The 22,395-nt window shown below is 46.8% G+C and overlaps 3 protein-coding genes across 6 annotated transcripts; 1 reads left to right on the forward strand and 2 right to left on the reverse strand.

Annotated features, from left to right (window-relative positions):
- Window positions 1–95: 95 nt before the first annotated feature.
- On the reverse strand, window positions 96–12,786 carry CEP104 (centrosomal protein 104). 4 transcript variants are annotated; one of them, XM_042831763.1, is made up of 22 exons: window positions 12,745–12,786; window positions 11,822–11,948; window positions 11,115–11,288; window positions 10,646–10,784; window positions 10,103–10,168; window positions 9,715–9,791; window positions 9,403–9,571; window positions 9,038–9,196; window positions 8,432–8,683; window positions 7,445–7,648; window positions 6,761–6,928; window positions 6,332–6,505; window positions 5,330–5,506; window positions 5,052–5,258; window positions 4,839–4,955; window positions 4,445–4,481; window positions 4,230–4,302; window positions 3,751–3,859; window positions 3,335–3,473; window positions 2,819–2,886; window positions 2,362–2,452; window positions 96–1,535 (listed from the first exon to the last, which is right to left on the reverse strand). In XM_042831763.1, the coding sequence occupies exons 2-22, from the start codon at window positions 11,932–11,934 to the stop codon at window positions 1,399–1,401; spliced, it is 2,850 nt and encodes a 949-aa protein (XP_042687697.1). In that variant the 5' UTR covers window positions 11,935–11,948; window positions 12,745–12,786; the 3' UTR covers window positions 96–1,398. The 4 variants fall into 4 exon arrangements, with proteins under 4 accessions (XP_042687697.1, XP_042687696.1, XP_042687698.1 ...); XM_042831762.1 differs by having other exon boundaries at window positions 8,357–8,683; XM_042831764.1 differs by lacking the exons at window positions 96–1,535; window positions 2,362–2,452 and adding an exon at window positions 2,481–2,612 and having other exon boundaries at window positions 8,357–8,683.
- An 86-nt stretch (window positions 12,787–12,872) lies between these two features.
- On the forward strand, window positions 12,873–16,978 carry DFFB (DNA fragmentation factor subunit beta). The gene is made up of 7 exons (XM_042831721.1): window positions 12,873–12,986; window positions 13,058–13,184; window positions 13,263–13,451; window positions 14,034–14,113; window positions 14,255–14,428; window positions 14,639–14,739; window positions 15,058–16,978. The coding sequence occupies exons 1-7, from the start codon at window positions 12,873–12,875 to the stop codon at window positions 15,272–15,274; spliced, it is 1,002 nt and encodes a 333-aa protein (XP_042687655.1). The 3' UTR covers window positions 15,275–16,978.
- CUNH1orf174 (chromosome unknown C1orf174 homolog) lies at window positions 16,853–19,396 on the reverse strand. The gene is made up of 3 exons (XM_042831724.1): window positions 19,328–19,396; window positions 18,517–19,002; window positions 16,853–18,165 (listed from the first exon to the last, which is right to left on the reverse strand). Exons 1-3 carry the CDS (start codon window positions 19,379–19,381, stop codon window positions 18,058–18,060), a joined length of 648 nt encoding a protein of 215 aa, XP_042687658.1. The 5' UTR covers window positions 19,382–19,396; the 3' UTR covers window positions 16,853–18,057.
- Between the last annotated feature and the right edge of the window lie 2,999 nt (window positions 19,397–22,395).

A 22,395-nucleotide genomic window follows, 5' to 3' on the forward strand; every position in this document is an offset into this window, starting at 1 on the left:
GCGCCGCGCCCCGCTCCTCCTCCGCGCCCCGCTCCTCCCCTATGGCAGCGAGCGGCCGGGCCTCGGGTGGAGGCAAAACGCTGTTCTTAGCTCAAGTCTTTTATTGGTTACTAAAAGCGTATCTCAAAAGGTTCGGTCAGGTTATAAAATAGAAGCGCAGATCCTGCTGCCCGCATGCAGCTCATTAACTGCCTTAATTACGTTCTGCCCGTGTTTAGGAGCCGTGCTCGAGGAGCGATGCCGAGCTGCCTTCAGCAACTGCGTGCGCCGCATCGGCCAATGCAGAGCGCGCAAACGGCTCTTTTTTCCTCTGCACGACGCCGAGCTCGCAGTTCACCTCCGGCAGGAGCCGCGCTGTGCTGCAGCCGCAGGCCGTGGCTCGGCCCCGCTCAGCTCTCAGCACAACCAGCTGCTGCTCGGCTTGCACGAGGAGCGAGGCTCTAACACAGCAACCTGCAGCTCCCCAGTGGAAGGAAGCGTACATTACATGAAATCTACAACCCTTATGAATATGTATATCTGCTATTGATAATTTGGGAGAGTTACAATTCATATAAAGACTTTCAAAACGCGACGGTGCTGCTCTACCTGTGAAATCCACACGCTCGTAGGCAGGCTGCACAAAGCTGTGTTGCAAAATCAGTGCCGTGTACAAAGCAGCACCGCGCCTTCGCTCCCTGCATAAATCACAGCCACGCGTGGTTTGTGGCCACTGCAATTCCCTCAGCTCTGGCTGCTCGTGTGCCCTGACAAAGCAGCTGAGTATTAATGCTGTTAACGCTCTAGGATTTGCAAAAGGGAAAAGCAAAAGCCCTCACAGCTTTCTTCAGCTGCACTGCATCCCCTCTCTGTTTTCATTACACAAACAGGGAAGGAAGAATTCTGCCTTATGCAGTTGGTATTTTACCAATTGAAGGGTTCAGTTCAGCTGAGCGGGGCCATGCGGCTCTTTAGTTACACATTCTGTGCATTCTGATTCCCACACGCACACACATTTTTCATTCCACCTTACACCAAATGCCCGCTGACTCCATCGCTCACCTCCACCACCGCGGAGCCCCTGAGCAGCCGCAGGGCTGTGCTCAGCAGGGCAGGAAGCACAGCATCCCTCCAGTGAATCCTGTGCCCTGGGCTGTTTCTGGGACGAGGAAGCAGCCACAACCTTCCTTGTGCACAGCGGGGAGCGAGGGGGCAATGGAGGATTTGCTCCTTTCTAATGAGAAAACCACAGTGCTGCTGTGGAAGCCGTGGAGCAGTGCCCTCACCGCTCTGCTCCAGGCCTGCACAGCCTCAGCCATCACATGGAAAAGATCTGAGTTGCTCGGGAGTTTTAAATGGCCATTAATAATGATACACCCAATTATTAAATACAAAATGCGAAGCACAGCCCTTGTCCTGTCACTGCTTTGAGAATGTTTTGCCTGGGCTTTTATTCGGGCCTCCTCTCGGCGTTGGGATCTTGCTTCCTATGGAGGGAGGTCGAACTTTGGTTCTTGAAGGACTTGGTTTCTTCAAATAGTGGCCTCCTGTTTTGCCTGTGAAGAGATGCCACAGGTCACTGCTTGCTCGTCTGAGCCGAGCTGAACTGCATTCACTGACAGCAGCTGAAAGACAGCATGTGAGGGCTCTGCCCAGGAGCTTGGCACAGCCCTGAAAAGCAGCTGTGAGCAAAGCAAAACTCAGACACAGCAGTTTAACTCTGGCAACAATCTGAGCACGGAGGGGATGAAACAGCACTGAAAAAAAAAAGCTTGAAGGGGAAGAAAAAGCAGTGGAGGAGAACAGGTTTGGTGCTGCAAGCAGTGGAAATAGCTTGTTTGCTTAACTTCTGCATTCACAAAGCAAGGGGATTCTACATGTGCCAAATAAGCAAAGACAACTTTAAGAAGGCTGAGATGAGCATCACTTTCTCTCTGCACAGCCCTAAGCTCTGCCCAGCTCCTGCTTCCACTGGGAAAGGAAAAGCAGCACCCAGCACACAGCACTCGATTCCTTTTGCACTTAGGATGAGACCAGCGTCCTCTGTTGGACATCACAGCCAAAACAGGCTCTCAATGCACTGCGTTGGTGGTCAGGAGCTTTCCAGACTGTCACTGCTTGCTATCACTGCTGATTGTTCTATTCATGACCATGCTGTTAAGTAGAAGCAAGGCTGAAACGATCCAATTATCAGACGTGTCAGTTTCCCTGGCAACTGACCTTGAAATTACTGTTACTGAAGGCACTGTTACCAAACATCACAACCCAAATGCAAAAAGCGTGTTGAAAATGTAAGCAGCCACCTTGCTCTCAAGGCTGAAATGCTTTCCTTAAGCAGTGGCAACACAGCAAAAAAGAACAATCATTACAAAGAAGTCTTACCAGGCTGCATTGGAATAGTTTTATTTATGGTGGAAAACCTTCGTAGATTCATTGCACAGCCATCCGTGCCCATGAGGTGTGACTTCCAGGCCTAACCAGTTACAAAGAAGTGATATTAAGAAAGCAGCAAGGTTAGCCACCCTTCTGCCTACTCAGAATCTTAAACACAGGAGAAGGGGACGCAGGGATAGCTGAGGCATTCAGTGCCACTGAAGAATGTGGACTGCCAGCACTTGGAAGCACGACAGCACCTTCAAAGCAGAGGGCAGAGAAGAGGAATGTGGGCACAAGTAACAAAGAAATACACGTCCCCCAATTTCAAGTCCCCTGAGAATGAGAGCCATTCCGTAACCCTGGTGAGTTCTGAAATCTCTGCATGTAAAGCAGTGCTCTAGGAGGGCAAAAACTCCATCCTCACGATGGAACAAAATCAGACCAACCTGGGAAGCAGCCTTACCTCCTCTCCAGGGGAAAAGTTGTCATGGCACAGTGGGCAATGGTTTGCCACATTTTCTGGTTTGGCAGCTGAAAGGATAAAACAAGTACAGCACAGACAAGTGAGTCTGAACATACAAGGAGGATCTGCATAGCAAACAACTCACAGAAAGCTGCCCTAGGATTAAAGCAGCCCCAGCCTATCATCACTCACTGCTCTGAAAGAAGTCTGATCCTTTATGATCATTTACACCCCATGGGTAGTAAACCATCCCTGGCCTCACAGTGCAGGGATGTGACACAAGCTGCCTTTTCTTTTCTCGCTCGTTTTCCCCACATGCATTCATGGAAGCAAAGCATTTCAAGCACTGGGAAAGGCAGGGATTTTTGTCAGACGTTCTCTCCTGACGACAGACTGAGGTTCAGTATTGCTGTGCTGTACTGAACAGCAGTGGTCTGACTTGACAAAAACGTGCAGTGCTTGGATGCTGCGCTGACCTGACTTCTCAAGTTCAGCCTTCTGCTGACAACTACTCACCGTTGCAGGTCCTGCTCTTAACGTGTTTGGGCAACTCATCCTTTGGAAAGGCTTCACTGCACCGCTGGCATTTCCCAAAGCTGTCCTTCTTATCACACTCAGTCAACAAATGCTCCGTCAGGCTTGCTATTTCTACCACCTGCAGCACAACAGAGGTACCCAAGATTTGTACTGAGTAAACAAGAACAGCATTAAAACAAAGCTTCCCCTGTGATTTTTGGAAGCTAAGGATCTCTTCTCAAAGGAAATGGAAAAAAGAAATGGAATTGGAGTGCAGTTGATGATACATTTTGTACAACTGCTTTTTTCTAAAAATGCCACCCCAATCACTCAGTGCTGAGCATTCCTCTGCTGCAGCATTAAATATCTTGTCACAGTAACAGAATAAAAACTGCTACTGACTTGTGGTGCCTGACCTGCTTGCAGTGCTCACATCTGGTTAACATAGGGCAGCGTTTCCAGTAATGCAGATCCAGTCCTTCCTCTGTGAAGGATTCGTTCCTTTCACCACAAAAAATGCACAGGCTGGGGAAAAAGACAGCAAAGCACAAAGCAATCAATGGAACAGGCAAACACCAGAGCATCAGTAACACATACATGGGAACAGATGTCCCCACTGTTAGAAACCTTCTGAAACACAGCCCTTATTTTCCCTGCATAGTCCTGACCTGTGCTTATTTTTTTATCCCACCAACAGCTACTAAGAAAACAAATTCAGAGCAGTGCCAGCCTAGTAGTTACACCTCAACATCCAGGATTGCTCTCAATCTGTCAGCAAGGTTTTCTTTTCCACTGTTTAAGTTATGAGCTTTGATCTACTGGAGAAACACTGCTATAGCTGTTAGCAGGTTGTACAAAGTACTTAAGGTGATTAGAAGCTATTAATCCAGCTTACTTATCCAGGTAATTTGCAACAGAGGAATGATCATCTGGAATCTCTGCTGCTGCAGGCTGTGGGCTTTTGTATCCTGTAAAAAAGAAAATGGAAATATTCCTTCTGCTGACAACAAAAGCAACAGATCTAATGCAAGATCAATACAACCTGACACACTGAGCACCCACAGTGTTTCCAGGGCATCTCAGCTCTTAGTACTACCTGAAATTACCTACCTTGATCTTTTGTCTTCTGGAAATCAGACTCTTTTTCCTATGGAACAAAGAATTTTTTAAGTCAGAAATGTCTTTTGTGACTGTGATACTAATGGGGGAGAAGAAGAACTGATTTTGATTTCTCTCTGCAATTAAAGGCTTAGAAGCAGAGCCAACACTTTACAGCACCATCAGCTTCTAAAATGGGAAGGGTTCCAATTCCTTTTTCTGTTACAAAAAACAACACCCCAGGTGTGAAACTCAGGGTGAAAATCAGAGAGAGGAGGCTCTCCCTCCCTCTTCCACACCCCCATCCCTCTTACAACTGACATTACTTGTCCCATGCTGAAATAGGAGGCACTTAAGGAAAAGGTTTAAAAATGTTATATTTAGAGCAAAACCAAAACACCCCAACCTTTCCAGCTTGAACTTCTGCTTGTATCTCCTTTAGAGCTGCCAGCTGATCTTGAAGAACTTTTATTTCTGCCTTCTTCTGTCTCTCTGCTTCTTCTGTTGCTGCCTTTTTTTGTGCCTGTGAAGAAAACACTCTTCAATTATGAACGTTTTTGAACCATCTGCATACAGGAGAATCTGCAGAACACAAAATACCAGCAATCTTCTTACTTACCCTCATTTCAGCATCAGAAAGTTTACCATCTATTTTAGTAAATCCATCAAAGAGTGTTTTATAGAGAACAGTCTTGCGAACGCTTGCATCATCTGGAGGGAGATATTCCAGAATGGCAGCTTTGTGCTTCCTGTACAGATGGAAGATAATCCTCAGCGCTACGTCACGAACTTCATAAACTCTGTGCTCCAAAGCTCCCGTTGCAAACTGAAAAGAGAACAGAAATAAACACGAATCCCACAGCAACAGAAAGCAGCTCCAAGTGCTGCGACTCCCACCTTCATGGCATTGCTGACGGTGAAGCCTGAGTTTTCAGTTCCCATCTCTTGCAGGAGGCACTCAACTAATTCCACTCGACTCATGGCCAGGTGTGTCGGGGAATTCGGTTTTAGGGGTTGAACCAAATGAAGTGGAACAATCTGAAGAGGTTTCACTTCGCTCCACAGAGCCATTTCCTGCAAACACAGTGTGCTGTAGGAGTGCTACACGAGGGCAACGAGTGCCTTTGCCAAGCAGAGTTAATCTACCTGGCTTAAAATGAGTGCAGTACAATGAAGCAAGAACTTTGCTGAAATGTAGCTGGTTGTTTCTATCTCAGCAGGGATCAGTTAATTCTAGCTGGCACCTTCCCTAGGGAACTGCTGCCCTGGGCAGTGCAGCACCTCGTGCTGGGGACAGAAAAGCAGTTTCCTTCTCTTGAGGCCAGAGCTCCTCTACAATGTGTGACCACTTCCTCATGGCGCTGAAACATTCAGTTACAAATCTCTTGTGAATAAGTCAAGCAGCAGTGATAAAGCAGTCAGTCACTCCTGGGGGCTCTGGTGGCACAACAGAGCATTGCACACCTTGAAGTTTCAGTTACATGCTCCAGTGAAAGGAACTCATTTTCCTTCTCTGTATGGATGCAATCACAGATAAAGAACCCAGAGCCAGAGACCCACCTACCCTCCTCCTGGGGCTGGATTAACACACTTTCACACAGAATTACTCTCCTGAAGTCTACTGGAAAACAGCACAGCAATCCCCCAGCAGATCTTCCCAACTGTGCTTTGCCAACACTTAACACAGAATGGACTTTGTCATTTCTGCGTGCTGTTGGTAAGTTGGCTTTTACAAGCTATGCTTCAATCACATCCTGAGGCTCAGCTGCTGCTCCCGCTCTGCCTCCCCTCACAGCTGCAAGCTCTGCACTGACACCCAGCCAGGTCAGATGTCACCCACTGGTCCCTCTGTGACATTCTTGATGTTAACCAAACTGCAGTGCACAGAAAAGCTCTGACCTGAATGAATGTAGCAGCCATGATGCGAAGGCGGGATGAAGAGTCTCCTGTTCTGGAAAGCAAACCTGGAAGTGTTTTTTCCACACAGTGAGAAGTTTCCAGCTTTCCCAGTTTGTGTTTTGGTACATATTGTGTAATGAGCATTTTTAAAAGTTTCAGGGAAGCTTGAAAAACCTAAATAAAAAGAAAGAAACGGTGAAGAAAATACCATAGGGAAGAAGCACAACCACAGTATTTTTTAAATGGTATCTAAAATTCTTCTGCCTTAGTTTGAGATCTGCTGCTGAGTGATCCCAGCTCTAAGTGATCCCAGCTCTGAGTGATCCCAGCTCTGAGTGAGGCCTTGCTGATTTCACTGGGACAGAGCAAAGGTAAAAGGAGCAAATTGCAGGCTGGAGACATTTTCTTATCACACACATCACCACTTACTGAAGATACGATGTCTTTTATGGCTCTTTTTACAAGAAAAATCGCAGCCCTCAGCATGTTCCTTAAATCCTCCTTGGCAGTGCTTGCTGCCATTTCCATCAGCTTCTTGTACACAGCCAGCAATGCATCTTCTCGATACGACCAACTTTTGGAATATGCTCCAGAGACCTGAACACAAAACAAGATCATCTTTTAAAAAGTCAGTACTGATGTTTCAATATTTATATACAGAAACAACCTGAAAAGAACGCGTGAACTGAAGTATCAAATCCCCAGGCCTTTTCCAAGGGAACCTGGCTCTTACTGCAGGTGTTTCTGCACTTATTTTTTGAGGAATTTGAGTAAAATGGATGAATAGATCATATTTCCAGGAACCACCTGAGACACAGTAATGGTTTCTCTCTCTACAAAAGTCCCTTTTCAGTGCAGGTATCCAGGTAGGGCCTGCACCCCAAGCAGACGACTAGGCAATAAACAGTTAGCAGATTATCAAGTCATCAATCCAAAAAGCTCCAGTGCCAAGGCGGTGCCCAACCTGGGCATCCACATCCCCTGGTCCTGCTGTGTGTTTCAGATCTTTGAAGGTGTAAAAACCACATCAGCAATTCCCCGCTGACTGAGCGAACACCAAACAAACTCACAACAGATCCCAATAATCCACGTGTTTCTTTTGTTGTTCTTTACCAGAGCTTCTCCAAAAACTTCAATAGCAGGGCTGGCCTCCCTCAGTGCCTTCTCACTCAGTGGCTCTGGTTCCCCAGCAATGCCACTTCTTGGAGTATTACTGCTGTCTCCCTCAGTTTTCTCTGGCTCAAGGTATCGAATTGCTTCCTCAGAGTGTTTGTGGATGGCTGGGAGAGGTCTCTCATCATAAGGTAAAAATTCAACCTAACAGGGAAGATAAGAGCTGCTATTCCAGGAATAACTCAGATGTGAAGTTGTTTCATCATTAATTGGGTTTGCCTCGATTCAATTCATTTTTCCCTTCAAAGCAGTACTGCTTTACAATTAAGTACAGATACTGAAGTTTCCATAGAGGTATTGTGAAAAAACAGAATCAGTGCTTCCAAGTAGTGCTTATCTCTTACATCCCATCACACACACACCAAATGCCTTTTGTGGAAGTGCAGTTACAGGAACCACCTGTTGGTAGGCAGCCAGCAAGCCATAAGCTCTACTTGCTAAATGATTTTATGTCATCATGCTATTAAGAGAATATTACTGCTACAAAAGTCACAGCAAGCCTTCATGAGATTTGCCAAGACTCTGCTGCTTTCCTTGCAGTCACATAAATTTGTTTGCTGCTGACATATTTGATCTCCAAGATTTATTAAGCCACTATTAAGCAGACTGCAGCTGCCTGTCCTGCTACCAAAGCAGCTGTGACTCCTGCAGTCATTTCATGTCTATTTTCTGTTCATCCGTCCGTAAGTCAGACATTGTCTTTTTTTTTTTTAATCTTCCATCTGAATGAACATTTTTAACAGCTTTCCAAGAAATTCAGCCAAGTGAAAGGCCAACAGCAATTATTAGATCAGCAATACTCAGCAAACAGTTTCAAATACTGTACAAGCAATGAGAAAAACCACGACAGACCTTGTTGTTTTGGAAGGCTGAGCACAGAATTTCTTGCTGTGGGGATTTCTCTGGCAACAGAGGCACGTTACTTACTTCTTCTTGGGCAAACACTTCCCTGGAGGTTGTGGGATGAGACAGAGTGGGAGGAGTGGCCTGATGGAGAAAAACAGGCTCAGGAGAATGAGGTTCTGCAGGCTTCTCTTCCTGCAAAGACTCTGCTTTCCACAGCTCTCCCTGTGAACTCTGCAGTTCTGTGTTCTCATGAGGAGGTGAATTTGCAGCCTTTGTGTGCTGAAGATGATCATAAACCGCAGGCTCCACAGGCAGGTCGGGTGGCTTTCGAGTCTGAGATGTTGAAAGAGAGGCGACATTGTACTAAAAGCAGTCCTTACATTCACAGCTGTGACAGTAAACAATATTCTGCCTCTTTCAAATGAACATCAGTGCCTTGTGAATCTGTATGTGCAGCTCTGGAATAACACTTAGGAATTTAGATGTTATTTGCTTTAAATTCTAATGTAATTTACTGAGAATTAATCACGTTCATAACGTTTGAGTCTCTGGTTGGGAAAACCCACAGTCCAAAGAAAAAGCCTCTCTGGTAACCACTCTCATTCCCTGCATTTATGCGGGGCGCTCAGCCCTTTCTATTTACAGAACTCATGTGACACAGCCCCCCAAACCAGGAACTGCACCCACCATCAGCTCTGCATCCAGCAGGTTGTGGAGCTGCAGCTGCTGATACACTTTCAGGCGGTACGCATCCATCTGCTGCTTTTTCTTCTTAGCAAGATCATAATCCTCCTTCTCTACAGCATAGCGTTTCTCCACTTCATACCGTCCCAGTCTCTCCCCTACCTGGAAAACATTTCAGCTACTTACCTTGGGATCACAGCATTAGAAATACACACGTGACTTCCAAACAAACGATTAAGCCAGCTGAATTTAAAATGACTGTTTTTACAACACACTGGGAGTTGTTATGCTTCCACGTTAATGCTAAGATCCTTGATGGATCACCAGAGCACCTGGTGGCTTCAGAGACGAGCATTTTTGAGCAGTACCTTCTGCAAGTCTGCAATGGCTTGTTTGAGTTTCTTGGCGTAATCGTAGCGCTCCTGATGGACGGCGTCGTGCTTCTTCTCATCCAGCCTGCGTATTATCTGGGCAACTTCTGGGTCCTGGTACATGTCAAAAGCCAAATCATCCAGAGGTGAGATGGAGTCCGACTTCCTGAAGATACAGGACAAGAGAAATCAATAACTGTGGGTATTTGTTTTCTTTTCACAGGCAGAGAGGTAACGGAATACAGAGACTGAGAACTAATGGAGACCAGGAAGATGTTTGGCAGGGTATATGCAAAAGAATATCTTTACCCTAGGTATGTTCCATCTAAGGCAGGATCATCTGATTTAATTCCTAAGTAGTGGTCAATCAGCTTCTCTCTGGAAGGCTTTGTGGGGAAAAGAAAGATCTTAATGCACATTCATCAACAACATGGGTGTTCAGGATAGAAATTCTGACATTGTAATTGTGAGAACTTTAAGGGTGCAAATGCAAATGTTCCAATTGATTGTTTTCATTTTCGCATACACAACTTAGGCTCAATTTCTGAGATCCCCCTTATTTCAAAGTTAGATCAAAATCAATGTACATCACCTCTGCTGAAGGATGAAACTACCAGAAGATGCATTCATTATCTCAAGAACCCTGCAGCTCAACATGTGCAGCAACAGTAAAAGCACAGGGGTGCTCTGCACTTACCTGTTTATTGCTGTCATTACTGTAGTCTGCTGGATCTCCAATAATATTTATAGCTACCAGGGCAACCTGAGAGAGATTGAAAGAAAAAGTGAAAGCACAAGGTCATTATTTTGTTCTTATCTCAGACAAATTGAAAAGCATGTTTAAGCACACACAGCCAGTCAGTTGCTGACACTTTGTGCTGATTCACCCTCCAAATCTGAAAAATCAAGTAGTGATTTACTCCAACTCATCTCTCTCCTTCTGTTCCTTGCTTTTACTCAAATGTGGGAAAATGTACAACTTCAATACTGTCTACAAACTTACCTTGTCTTCAGCACAGAGCCTGCTACGCAGGCTAAAACTCAAAACAAAAGACAGTGATGGAACGTGCACTGAGCTCATCTGCTCTGCATAAGCTGCATTTGGCCACGAGTGAAAATGAACTCAGGAGCTTTCATCAGCATTTCAGCTTCTGCAAGTGCAGGGGGAAGATTTCTGTGCCCACTCTGTGCTACTGAAACTCCATCTAGCTTACAAAGCAAGGAGCACAACTCAACTTACCTGACTGTACAAGTTGTATTTATTGTCATAATTTTTATGGAAAATCAGCTTCAGGTACTGGCCAACTGCATCCATATACACAGATTTTAACTCTCGAGCTTTGAAACCTGTCTTCTCATTGTCTGAGAGAGGGACATAACTGAGAAGGAAAACGTAGCAGTAAGCAGAGGAAAACACAAACACACAGCTGTGCTTTGGCTCCTCAACTAAGCATTTTGATCAGGTTTAAAACTCACTCATCAACCAAACAGCACGCTGTCATTTACACCAGTGTTCACCTGCATCATGCCTCTCACAGCAACCAGACAAACCTCACCGGCTCGTTAAGGCCCCACTGCTTTAAGTGGGATTGATTTTAACCCACTGTTTTCAACATGGCTGGATCAGCCCCAGTATCCCCAGATTGCTTTTTATTTCCTTCTGAGGCCTTGATTAAGGTAATAGAAGAATTCAGAGCTGTCAGACTCACCCTAGTCTGTGAAACCTCTCTGACTGATAAGGAGCAAAGTATTCAGGCAAGCTTTCACTGATGAAGAACTCAATTTTGCTTGATATCATGTACTGGTGAGCAAGCAGCTGCAGTTTTCGTATTCGACATCTCTCCACCAACTGCAGAACGATTTCTTGTGGGTACTGACAGAGTCTGCAAATGTGCACAATGTTGAGCCATCTTTTTAAAGATCACTTCACTGCCACCTTGAATAACATTTAATCATGAAACTTTCCAAAGTTGTTATAGTTTGCCATCGTTACAAATATTGCAAAAAAAAAAAAAAAAAGAGTAGAAACATTTTTCACTTTAATGCATGTGTGTGTCTGTTAATGTGCACTGCTGTGGTGGTTTAACATGGCAGCATATCAGTCACTATGCAGGAAAAGGACTGTTCCAGCTGAAACTAAGACAACTACATACATCCATAAGATGTATTGTGAAGATTGTAGTTTTAATACCAAGTCAACGCAGTCACAAACTCTAAGATGACCTTTTGTTGTAACCAAGGCTTTTTTTTCCCCTGCAGAACAAGGATTCCACAGGGTTAAAGTAACTCAGAAGCTTTTGTTTTATAACCAATTTGGTCTAGCATGCATTAAACTAGTTGAGCACGCATGCTGCATCTCCCACTCACTGCACACTCAGTGCTGGAGGATTAAGCATGTCCCTTTCCCTTGCAGTACCTCGGTGACCGCCATCCATTCACTGTTGGTGCGTGGACCATCAGCTCCTTTGCACTGAAGCCATCTTCGTGCCCCGATGAGCTAACGACTACAAAGCCAATCTTGTGCGGCATCCTGCAGAGGCGAGCTGTTCAAAACAACCACGTTTCAAACTTAAGCTAATCCCTAGGAAGGCAATAAAACAACACTGAAACAGCGCAGTCCAAGAATTCCATACTGCGGTCCATTAAGCCAGCAGCTGATGACTGTAAATCTGAATTTATTGAATGCCAGCTCCATAAAATGAGACATGTTCTTATGCTGAGTGTTTTAGCAGGACTTGGTGAAGCGAGGGCTCGGTTAACTTGTACAGCTAGTTAAACCATCAGACTGTGCAAAAAGCAGAGCCCTTGTGGGCTCCTTCCAAGTACCGGAAGGCTAAATATAACAATCCAAGACTAAACTCAAACCGTGATGAGCCTAGAAGCTTCTTCTTGCCCCACATGTCCAGATGCAGGACCTTCAGAGCAGCGTGACAGCGTGTTTGACAGGGAATAATAATAACAAGAGGACAGAATCGACCCAGGCAGAAGTCACCCAGCAGCATTTCACAGCCATGCAAGTCTACAGACACACAGACAGACAAACACACAGAAACACAGGCACAGACACAGGCACACAGACACACAGACACACAGACACACACACACACAGACCCCAGGACGGCGCTGTGAGGAATCTCTTCCCGCCCTTCCCTCAGCACGGAGGGCAGCGCCCCGCAGGCCGCAGCTCGGGAAACGGCCCTTACCGAGCCGTTCTACGGCCCGAGCCGCCACGTAGGGGCCCTGAATGCCGGGAGGGCTTGGCACAGCCCTTCGAGGGGAGATCCGCGGCCGAAGGGAAGCAGAAAGGATCGAGCCAGGCCTACACAGCACCGCACTCACCTCAGCGCGGCTCCATCGCTCGTCACCGTAGCAACGGCGCGGGCGCCGCCACGCATGCGCAGCGCCCAACGCGGGCCGCAGCAACGCGCATGCGCACGGCGGCAGGCGGGGGAGCGGCGGGCGCAGCGATGGCGGCTCCTCTCAGGCCATTCCGCCTCCGCCGCCCCGGCAGCGCGCAGAAGTTCGGGGCGGCGGCGGGGAGCCTGCGTGGGCTGCTGCGAAAGGGCTGCCGGCTGCTGCAGGTGCGGATCGGGGGTCGGGGGTCGCGGGTCTCGGTCCCGCGGGTCTCGGACCCGAATGACCGCCCGGGCAGCTCCCGTTGGCAGGCAGCCGGCTGTGCCTCTACGAGGACGGGACGGAGCTGAGCGAGGCGTTCTTCCGCACGCTGCCGCCGCAGACGGAGCTGGTGCTGCTGCGGCCCGGGGAGAGCTGGCCGGGCTGTGAGTGCGGGGCGGGGCGGGGAGCTGCGGGCTGAAGGGCGATCCGTGTGCGGCTGCTGACGGGCGCTCCGCCCGCAGGTTGCGGGGACCTGGAGCGGTTCCTGGCCGCCCTGTGCTGCCGGACGGACGCGGTGCTGGAGGCCGCTCGGAGGCTGCTGGAGGACGAGCGGGCGCCCCGCAGGCAGAGGCTGCTGGCCGATCTGATCCACAACCTGAGCGGGGACGGCGCGGCCGAGCGCCGGGACGAGGACGGGAAGTGGTTCGAGGGTACGCGATTCCTCGTGCTCCCATGGAGCTCCGGCAGTGCCGGCTGGCGCCCGGGGTGCCTTGTGCTGATAAGAGCCCCGGCCCTGCCTTCCTGCCCTGATTTGCTGATATCGATAAGCATTGCTCAGATCCGCTCTTGGCCTTCTCATCCCCGGGCTGAGCCCCGTGGTTCTCTGATGCTCCGGACCCCGCATCTCTGCAGCCCTCTGCTGGGCGTCCCAGAAATCCCAGTCAGGCTTGAACAGAGGAGCCCAGAACCCTGTGGAACGGAGTTCCACATACAAAGAGCACAATAATGCTATTCGATAGAGCAAATTCTCAGTTACAAAACACTGCTTTTCTATGCAGTCACCACCATTAGCTGTGCATTCTCACCAGTGATGAACAACAGCCTGTATGTAGCAGCTGACACAGCCCTGCTCTCGAAGTAGATGGGCTGTGTGGTTCTGTTAAGCCCTGACAGCAGGCTTGAACCAGTGAAAGAAAAAAGCCTGTATACTGAGTTTGTGAAGGCACAAGGACACATCTAAGCAGATGCACAGAACTAGAAGCACTGTACTAAATTCATCTGGTTCTCTTTAGGTCTAGAATCTCGTTTTAAGAACAAATCAAGCTATATGCGGTACAGCTGTGAAAGCAGAATACGAAGCTACATGAAAGAGGTAAAAGTGTGACTGCATGTTAAGTACACACACGTATATATAAGTACCTTTGTAGTCCAGCACAGCACTTGTAGAAGAGACACAAGCTGCTCCAGATGCCAAGGAATGACTGTACTTCTTTTTTTTTTTTTTTTTTTTTAGGTTAGTAATTTTATTTCAAACGTTCATCCTACAGCAAGAGATGCATATAAAAGGATACTTGACCTGATGTCGGATAAACTGAAATCTGTGAAATATAATGGCAGCTACTTCGACAGGACAGAGGAGGAGGCAGCGATGCGCCTGTGCACAAAGGAGGGATGGTTCTCTTGCCAGGTAGGTTCAGCCCTGCTCCAAAGCAGAGTCTCTGGTTCTAAGAAGCAGCAGTGACAACTTCAGAGGAAGGAGACGGTGACTTCAGTGCTTGCATAGAGAAGTGCTGAGTTTTGGCAGTGTTTTCACCTGTGTGTGGTTGTGGTGAGAGGAAGCTGCATCAGTTCATGACTGGGATGAGCCGGGATGATGAGCAGCCATCTTGTTTTACAGGGCCCTTTTGACAGAGATGACTGCCCATGTAAGCATTCTATCAACCCCTATACTAACAGGGAAAGCAGAATCCTCTTCAGCACCTGGAATCTCGATCACATGTATGTATAAAGCATCAATCCAAATTCACCTGTTCAGATTCTGCCTGTATGGGAATTCACCCTGCTTACCACATTATCCTTTATGAAAGATATCCTCCCTTCTTTCCCTTTCTGGCAGAAACCTTCACACCTCTTTCCAGGCATTGTGTATTTCTGAAGCAAAGGGAATTTGCTAAATTGATTTCTTCATAAAAACACTTCAAACCTAGTTGTAGTAAAATAATGCAACTTCTGCCTTGCTTTAGAAGGAAGATGGAGACATACTGTTAAGGAAACAGATTTTGCTAGCAATATTGTTTTCTCTTTTGCATTCTGCAGAATAGAAAAGAAACGTAGTGTTGTCCCAGAACTGGCAGAAGCTGTCAAAACACGAGATGGAAGAGAAGTGAACTGGGAGTACTTTTATCAGCTATTGTTTACAATGCATAATCTAAAACTCGTACATATTGCTTGCCATAAGAAAACCAATCACAATCTCAGCTGTGACAAAACTAAAATTTACAGAAAAAGGAAGCAAACCCGTGAGATTGCATAGCGCTCCCTTTGGAAGCAACTTCTGGTTTTGTTTTTTTCCATTTCAAAATCATGTAAGATGGCATCATGTTTACGTCGCTCTTGTTTCTTAAACAAAACCTTACTTAGCAAGTCTCTTCTGCCAAGGACTTCTTCCTTTATCACCTCCAGTGCATTAATTGAACTGCAATCTCACAGAGCACGCGTTCAGACCGTGCCTGATTCTCCCACCTTAGGTGACACAGTGCTGAGTGTGATAAGCTGACTCACAGCTGCAGTGTGCAGAATAGAGGCCAGAAGCTGACACTGATGATACCTTATGATTTCCTGCTTGCTGTAGTAAATGTAGGTGCAAAATGCATGGTACAGCAACGGAACTTTCTTGCAAATGATTCAAAGCAGATTGATACTGCTCTGAATGTTAAGGCAAACAAAGAATACTTCAGGGTAATTATTCTGTGCCTTCACCAGGAAGACAGGCACTGTACTGCAGACAGGCCAAATGATTCAGTGGCAGAGCTGCTGGCTTTTCTCTACGAAAATACCTGCACTCGTCTGTGACCATTCAGTCCATTGTTGCATAGATGCAGGTCTTCTAGGAGAAAGCATGTGGTGCATCTCTGCTTTTATCACCCTTGTGCTCTGGCATCTTTCCCACTGATTTCCCTCAGTCTTTGCCTCTCTAGATCGAGCTTTCTTGAAGCAAAACCTACAATCTTATTATACAGTAATCATGTTTGTCTGCAGAAACTGCTTCCGTGAAACACTCTCTACCTCTCAGGTAACAAAATACAAGTAGATCATTTTTTACATTTTTTTTTTCCTAAATATCAGCTGATAGCAGCTGAACTCTCAGGGATGAGTATTTTTTAAATCAAAAAATAAAAGTAAAATCACTGCCATCTTTCTGTGTATCTGGAGGTAGAGGTGCATGAGTAGTCAACAGTAAGGTATAACACAGCTTGGCCACTGCAGACTAGAAGGACTTAGCACAGGAAAAGGTGCTTATCAATTAAGTAGTGGATGTTTACCAGACATAACATCATTTACCTCAAAGGAAAGTTCTGGGTGTTTACTTTGGTTGTTGGTTTTGGTCTTTTATTTCCATTTTCTTCCTATCACCTCTTTCTTATCAGATAAATTCATCTAGTTCAGACAGGATTGTTATTAAGATAGTATTGCTGTGTGAGTCCTGACTTGCTGGGACTTGGAAATGCAGGAGTTTTGCTACAGCCAGTGCTAATTAAAGCAACAATTCAATTCCTTTCCCAAACATTTCTACATGAAAAATAAGCAGGTGCATTTTCAGTAAGGAGTTCCAGCACCATTGGATTGAGCCTTTCTGATCATCTCACTGAATATACATCAACTGTAACAGAGGTGAAAATGCACGTTCTGGTGTTTTGGTGTTGGGGAAGGGACTGCAATAAAGACTCTGACAACAAGCACTGTGCTGTCAGCGTGGCACATTTCTTACAAACACCATTTTGCACTGTGTGTGAAGATACTGCCTAGGGGAAAAAAAATTAGTAAGATGGCATTTAAGGAAAGCTGGGAGAACTGCTTTTAGATGGAGTTGTGATGAAAACCACGAGCACGCTAAAATATGAAGATTTTTTTTCAGTGTTACAGACTTAAGAGTAAAAAGGAGCCAAGAACTAGCACTGACAGAAACAATACATCAACTGGAGTGGGAATTTGAATAAATTAACATGTCATGCATATACGATTTGTTTGGCTTCAGATTTTTGAATGTTCAACACATTGTAGCTGTAGAAATTAATATTGATTTAAACCATCTGCTGATCATATTTCCTCTGCATTTTTAGAAACAGTTTCTTTATTTTTACAATAATAAATATCTGAGAGCTTCTTGCAGAATCACACTTTCAAAGTATTATCATGAACACTGGATGAGTTAGCAATTCCTGGAATCATATGAGGTTGCTCATCATCATCTAAAAAATGCAGGCCAGAAATAACAGATTTGAAGGACTGACCCATATCTACTTGGCCACCAGCACTTGTTTGTCTACCAGTAAAGTCCTGCTGAGAGATTCTGTTCTGCCTTTATCACTGCCAATGTGTTTCTTTACAGAATTTCTGTTCATAACCTTTGGAAGTCATTTGAAAATAATGAACAATCTGCATTGCAGAGCTGTCAAAAGGGCAGTGCTTACAGCTGATGTGGTGGAAGATGGAAGCTGTGAGCTTCACATGGTTGTTCAGAAAACAGAGGAGCAATAAAAAAACACTAATGTCTGGAGATTAAAAACACTGAATTCATAATCACATATGTGCAGAGTCTTGCCAGCAGAATTGCATTTTAAAGGCAAACAATGCAAGGCAACTTGCACAACAGAAGCTGGTGTCCCTCTTTGAAGTGAGCAAGTCAAGTGGCTGCATTACTAGCAAGATGCTGTAATGGCAGACATCCCAGAAAGAAAAGAACTGTCCCAAGATGATAATTTTTTAAAAATAAGTGAGAATAGGCCAAGTGTTTTCTGTAAATATGAGTTCAGACTTGTAACAATAGGAGCTGATATTTTCCATGCTTTTTTATAGGTACTAGTGATTAATAATCAATTACAATTTATGTCCAATTCTCTGAGCATTCAGTCAAACTCTGCCCTAAAAAAAGTGTGGGGAATCCTGTCTCTGACAACTCTGTAGAAGCAGACTCTACCCATTCTCTAAGAAAATGCAAACACTGACATCATGCTAGTGATACAGCCAACCACCAGCACTTTGGTAGAAAGACAAAGAAAACTGAAAACAAAGTTTCCTCTGTTTTACAGTTTGCTGCTAGAGAGCATCCTCGTCCTCCTCCTCATCTTCCTTGGCGATGAAATGCAGCCTTCTGTATTCCCTCCTGCTCATTGCTGTGCTCGGGAGTACAGCTGCCAGCTGATCCTGAAAGAAGAAATCATGAAGTGAAGTTGCTGCGAAAGGCAGGCGTCCCCCATCTCCAGCAGTTCCCATCCTTCCCCACTCATACATGAGGCACTAACACACACACATGCAAGTGGCATCTGAATAAACCCTTAGAGTGCAAAAGGGAGCCTGTCTGAACCAGCCACTGCTCATGGTCAAAGTGAGGGCTGCCATTCCCTCTGCAGTCTTAAAAAGGATGCAGAGGAGATAAAAGTCCTCCACAAATGAATCCTCGCTGCTCCCACTAAACACAGCACTGATGAAACAGATAAAAGATGAAGGCATCACATGTCCAAATGTTCATAGTGTTAAAGGCAGACTCTCTCTTACCTGCATAAAGTCAATGTTTCCAAAGAACCGATCCACTGGCATCGGCTGGTTACTGTCTTCATCCAAGAAAGCACTGTTATCCAGTTCTCTTAGTTTCTTAGGGATGTCTCCATCCTTCAAGTCGGTCCCTTCCAAAAGCAAGCTCTCACAGCTGCTCCCCTCCTCCCTGCAGGCACGATCTGGCAGATTCTCACTGCTTTCTGTTTTTGAAGAAGCTCTCCTTGATTTCGCTGCACGTGGCTTTGAAGAAACATCACGTTCCTTCCGTTTTTCTCCACCAGTCTCTGGGATGCTTTCACTTTTTTCCAGTTGAATTACCTGGTCATCTCCTGTACCTTCTGGAGTTGAGCCCTCAGCGGGTGCTTTAGGGGCAGGAGGGTTCTCAATCCCACACACACAACCTTCCAGTCCTGACTTCACCAGACTCGTTCTTTCGCATTTTAGCCTCTTAGAGGGCCGTTTGCCAGCTGCTTTGTGTGAACAAGTCTGTTAGGAAAAAAAAAAAAACCAAAAACAAAAGAAGCTCCTGAAGTTCAAAAGCACCTGAAGACATCAGCAGCCAGCTCGTGTGGGGAGGCCGGGCACGAAGCTGTGAGAGAAACCTCACCCAGCACAGCCACAGCGGGAAACACGAGTGGGAGAGTAAAGAGGTCTAAACAGCGCCTCGTACAGCCCACGGCCAGCAGAGCACAGAGCAGGGCAGGACGTGGCTGACCGCCATCCTCGTGCCATCCGCACGGCTTCCACATCCCGAGCGCTCTCCAGGCGCTCCCCGTCCCGTCCCGCGACAGCAGCCCGATTCGGCCCTCACCTGCCGCCTCCTCCCGCCGCCGGCCCCGCTGGCCGCCTTCCCGCCCGCCGCCATCTTGGGGAGGGGCGGTGATGCCCGGCCTGGTCCGAGCGCCGCGCTGCGGGCCGCCCTTACCGACGGGAGGGGCGGGGAGAGGCCGCGGGCTGCCGGGTATCCGGGCCCGTCGGGACGTTAAGTCGCCTTTTGGTGAGGCAAAACGCAGCGCCCAGATTTTCTCCTGGAAAGGGACTAAAATAAATTTGCGTGCAGGCTGTGTGGGTGATAAACGCGTCAGGTCTTTAGCTTTCCAGCGCCTTCTTTCTGGAAGCTTTGGTTCTAAGATGTGCATTAGGAAGTGCCCTCGGGGAACGAATGGCGTCAGGAACGCAAATCCCTCCTTAACTTCAAGGGCTGTGAGGAGAGCCAGGAGTCTGATGATCTCTGTGTGTCCTCATGGGAGGCGACGGCTGGGGGGCGCTCCAGCCGACAGCTCTGCCCATAGCACAAAACCACATCCCTGCTTTCTGTTAACTGCGTGCTTTCGGGACACGATGGGGATCTCTATCATTCAGGATAGATAATGTGCTTCCTTGCTGCAGAGCCACGCCACAATTCTCAGCTTGGGGCTGCTACCTGTGCTCCTGCCCCAAGCCAGCACATAACATTCCCATCTGCGCATCCTGGCCTGAAAAAAACCACACGAGCAACAGTTTAAACCTCAGAGATGCGGCAGCAATATTCCTCTGAGGACATTCAGCTTTTTCTTAGCACTGCAACGCCTGCAGAAGTTGGAGAACAGGCCTGGTGCGTTGTTGTGCAGCTTTGCTCAGTGCTCAGGGGTCTTCTGCGCTTTGTTCTGTGGCTGAGATGATTCATATTCTCCTCCAAAGCACCAAAACTTGCTCCACTGTCAGTGTTGTTGCTCGCAGCCAAGGAATACAGATGATTGTTTTTATTATACAGTGAAAACTTATACTGCCTCATAAACAGGAGAGACTGGAACTGGCTGCAGAGCAGCGTTTCTGCTGCTGGAAAGCTTGGTTGCCATTTCAATTTCTTCTGTGAACTGAAAATAGCAAGGAAAAAAAAAAAAAGATTTTGAAGATGTTAATGAATGGTTTCCGTAACCCTGAGGTGCCAGACTCAGCCAGGTGGCCTTGGACACATCCATGCACATCCTTGTCTGTGCACACCTTGCACAAACAAAGCCAGAACGCCAGGGCTTAGAATCAGCTTCATAACATTTGGAAAGACTTCTGAGATCGTCAAGTCCAACCATCAACCTGTCGAGATTCTTTGCAAAGCTCCTGGATTCCACGTACTGCCTTCTCTCTCAATAACAATCTTCCTTCAAGGGAAAATGGGGGCAATTTCACAACTGCAGATGTTGCATTTTCTGATCACTCTCTGAGAAAACATCAATTGCAGAGTGCAGAGAGGCCCCCAGGAGAGGCAGCAAGAACGCCGTGGAGATCTGCCCACATCTCAGAGCTCAGTGCCTCTGGAGTGCCTTGAAAGGCTGCGCAGAGACTGCCAGCAGCCAACAAGCCCTTAAAGAGAAGCAGAGCAGCGTAAACTATTTACATTAAATTCACATTTCCACATAAAAGAGGACTTAGTCTCAACCATATTAAAAAGTGGTTTTTATTAGAATCTGTCGTCTAAGCAGGCAGGCAAAAAAAAAAAAGGAAAAAAGAAAAAAAAGCCATTTTCTGAGCTCCCTTGTTTTTATGAGAGCTGGCTGGCGGGTATGAAGCAGCAGCTGATGAGCTTATTGAGCAGGAAGGGAGGCTCGGGCTGTGAAATTCGATGTGTAAATTAGCTTCTTGCAGCACTTGTCTCTGTGCCTGTCACTTCCACCAGTGTCTCTGTCTGTTATAATCCTGCAAGTTCATTTGGTTAAACATTGGTGACATGCAAGGGACAGCAGCCAAAAATAACGTTGCCTGTAAATGTAACGGCTGCAAACTGTTGAGTGAGAGATCTATCAAACTAACCAAGCATCCAGCAGGAGCACGGACTGGTCTTTTCCTGCTATGGAAAAGTTATTTTTAGCTCGAGTGGCTGCAGTCATTTTTCTTCATTAGCAGCACCTGGGGAGAAAGCAGCATGAAGATGCACCACCTCCCAGCTGGGGCAGTGAGATCTGGGCTGTGGTGTCCCTCTGCCCTCAGCCTGCTGGCAGAGCAGCTCCAGCAGGATGGCTTCGCTGAGCTTTGGAGACACAGCTTTTCCCCCCGTCGTTCTTCCCAGTCGCACCGCCGCAATGTTGTCATGCCAACTCAGGTAATGACAGTGAATACTGAAGTGCTGATCTGGGGCTCCTGGAGCCACTGTCTCCTGGAAGAATTGCTGATGAGCTGATAACCCAGCCAGAACTGAAACATTCAGGGGAGCCTGCAGCCCTCTGACACCTGCTGCCCTGAGCAGTACCATCCTGAGTGCTTCTGCACTGCTCCAATCCAAATAAGACCTTTGTATTCATTACTTAGAAATACTCACACCAGGAACCAGAGAGGCCATACATAAAAACAACAGGAAACCCATGCCACGTAATTACATTTTACGCTTGCCACGTGAAAAACCTTCCTGAGTCTTATTTTAGGTTTCTTTCTTATCAAGAACAAAATGCGGAGTGCCAGAATATGGAGCTAATAGAACAGTACACTGCCTTTGCCAAAAAAGAAATTCATTCCTTTAATGAAAACCCTCAAGGCAGATGTAAGAACCCAAGAGTGCAGAGGAGCTGCCTGCGCTGGCAGGTGCTCCTGGTGCAAATACCTGGCTTTTGTAGCTGTTTCAAGTGGTAATACAGCAAAGCCTTCTTCCCCAGGCACTGCCCACAGCTTCATACCCTTCCAACGGCTCCAGCAGCTCTGAGCAATGTGGATTTTTTAAAGAGCCTCACAAAACCCGAGTAAATCTCTCCCAGCACAAAACAGCCCACTGGGACCGGTCCTCGGCAACCAGTAATCGGTGTGATTACACTGCTGCGGCAGCCCAGCATCGCTGCCACAATGCAGCCCCACGTTTTGTTCCGATTGCATCTGATCGCTGCGTTCACAGCGTCGTGCAAACAAGTCTTCTCC

The sequence above is a fragment of the Centrocercus urophasianus genome, unplaced genomic scaffold (genome assembly GCF_019232065.1).
Source record: "Centrocercus urophasianus isolate 14NV4802_14NV808 unplaced genomic scaffold, USGS_Curo_1.0 seq_36, whole genome shotgun sequence".
NCBI lineage: Eukaryota > Metazoa > Chordata > Aves > Galliformes > Phasianidae > Centrocercus > Centrocercus urophasianus.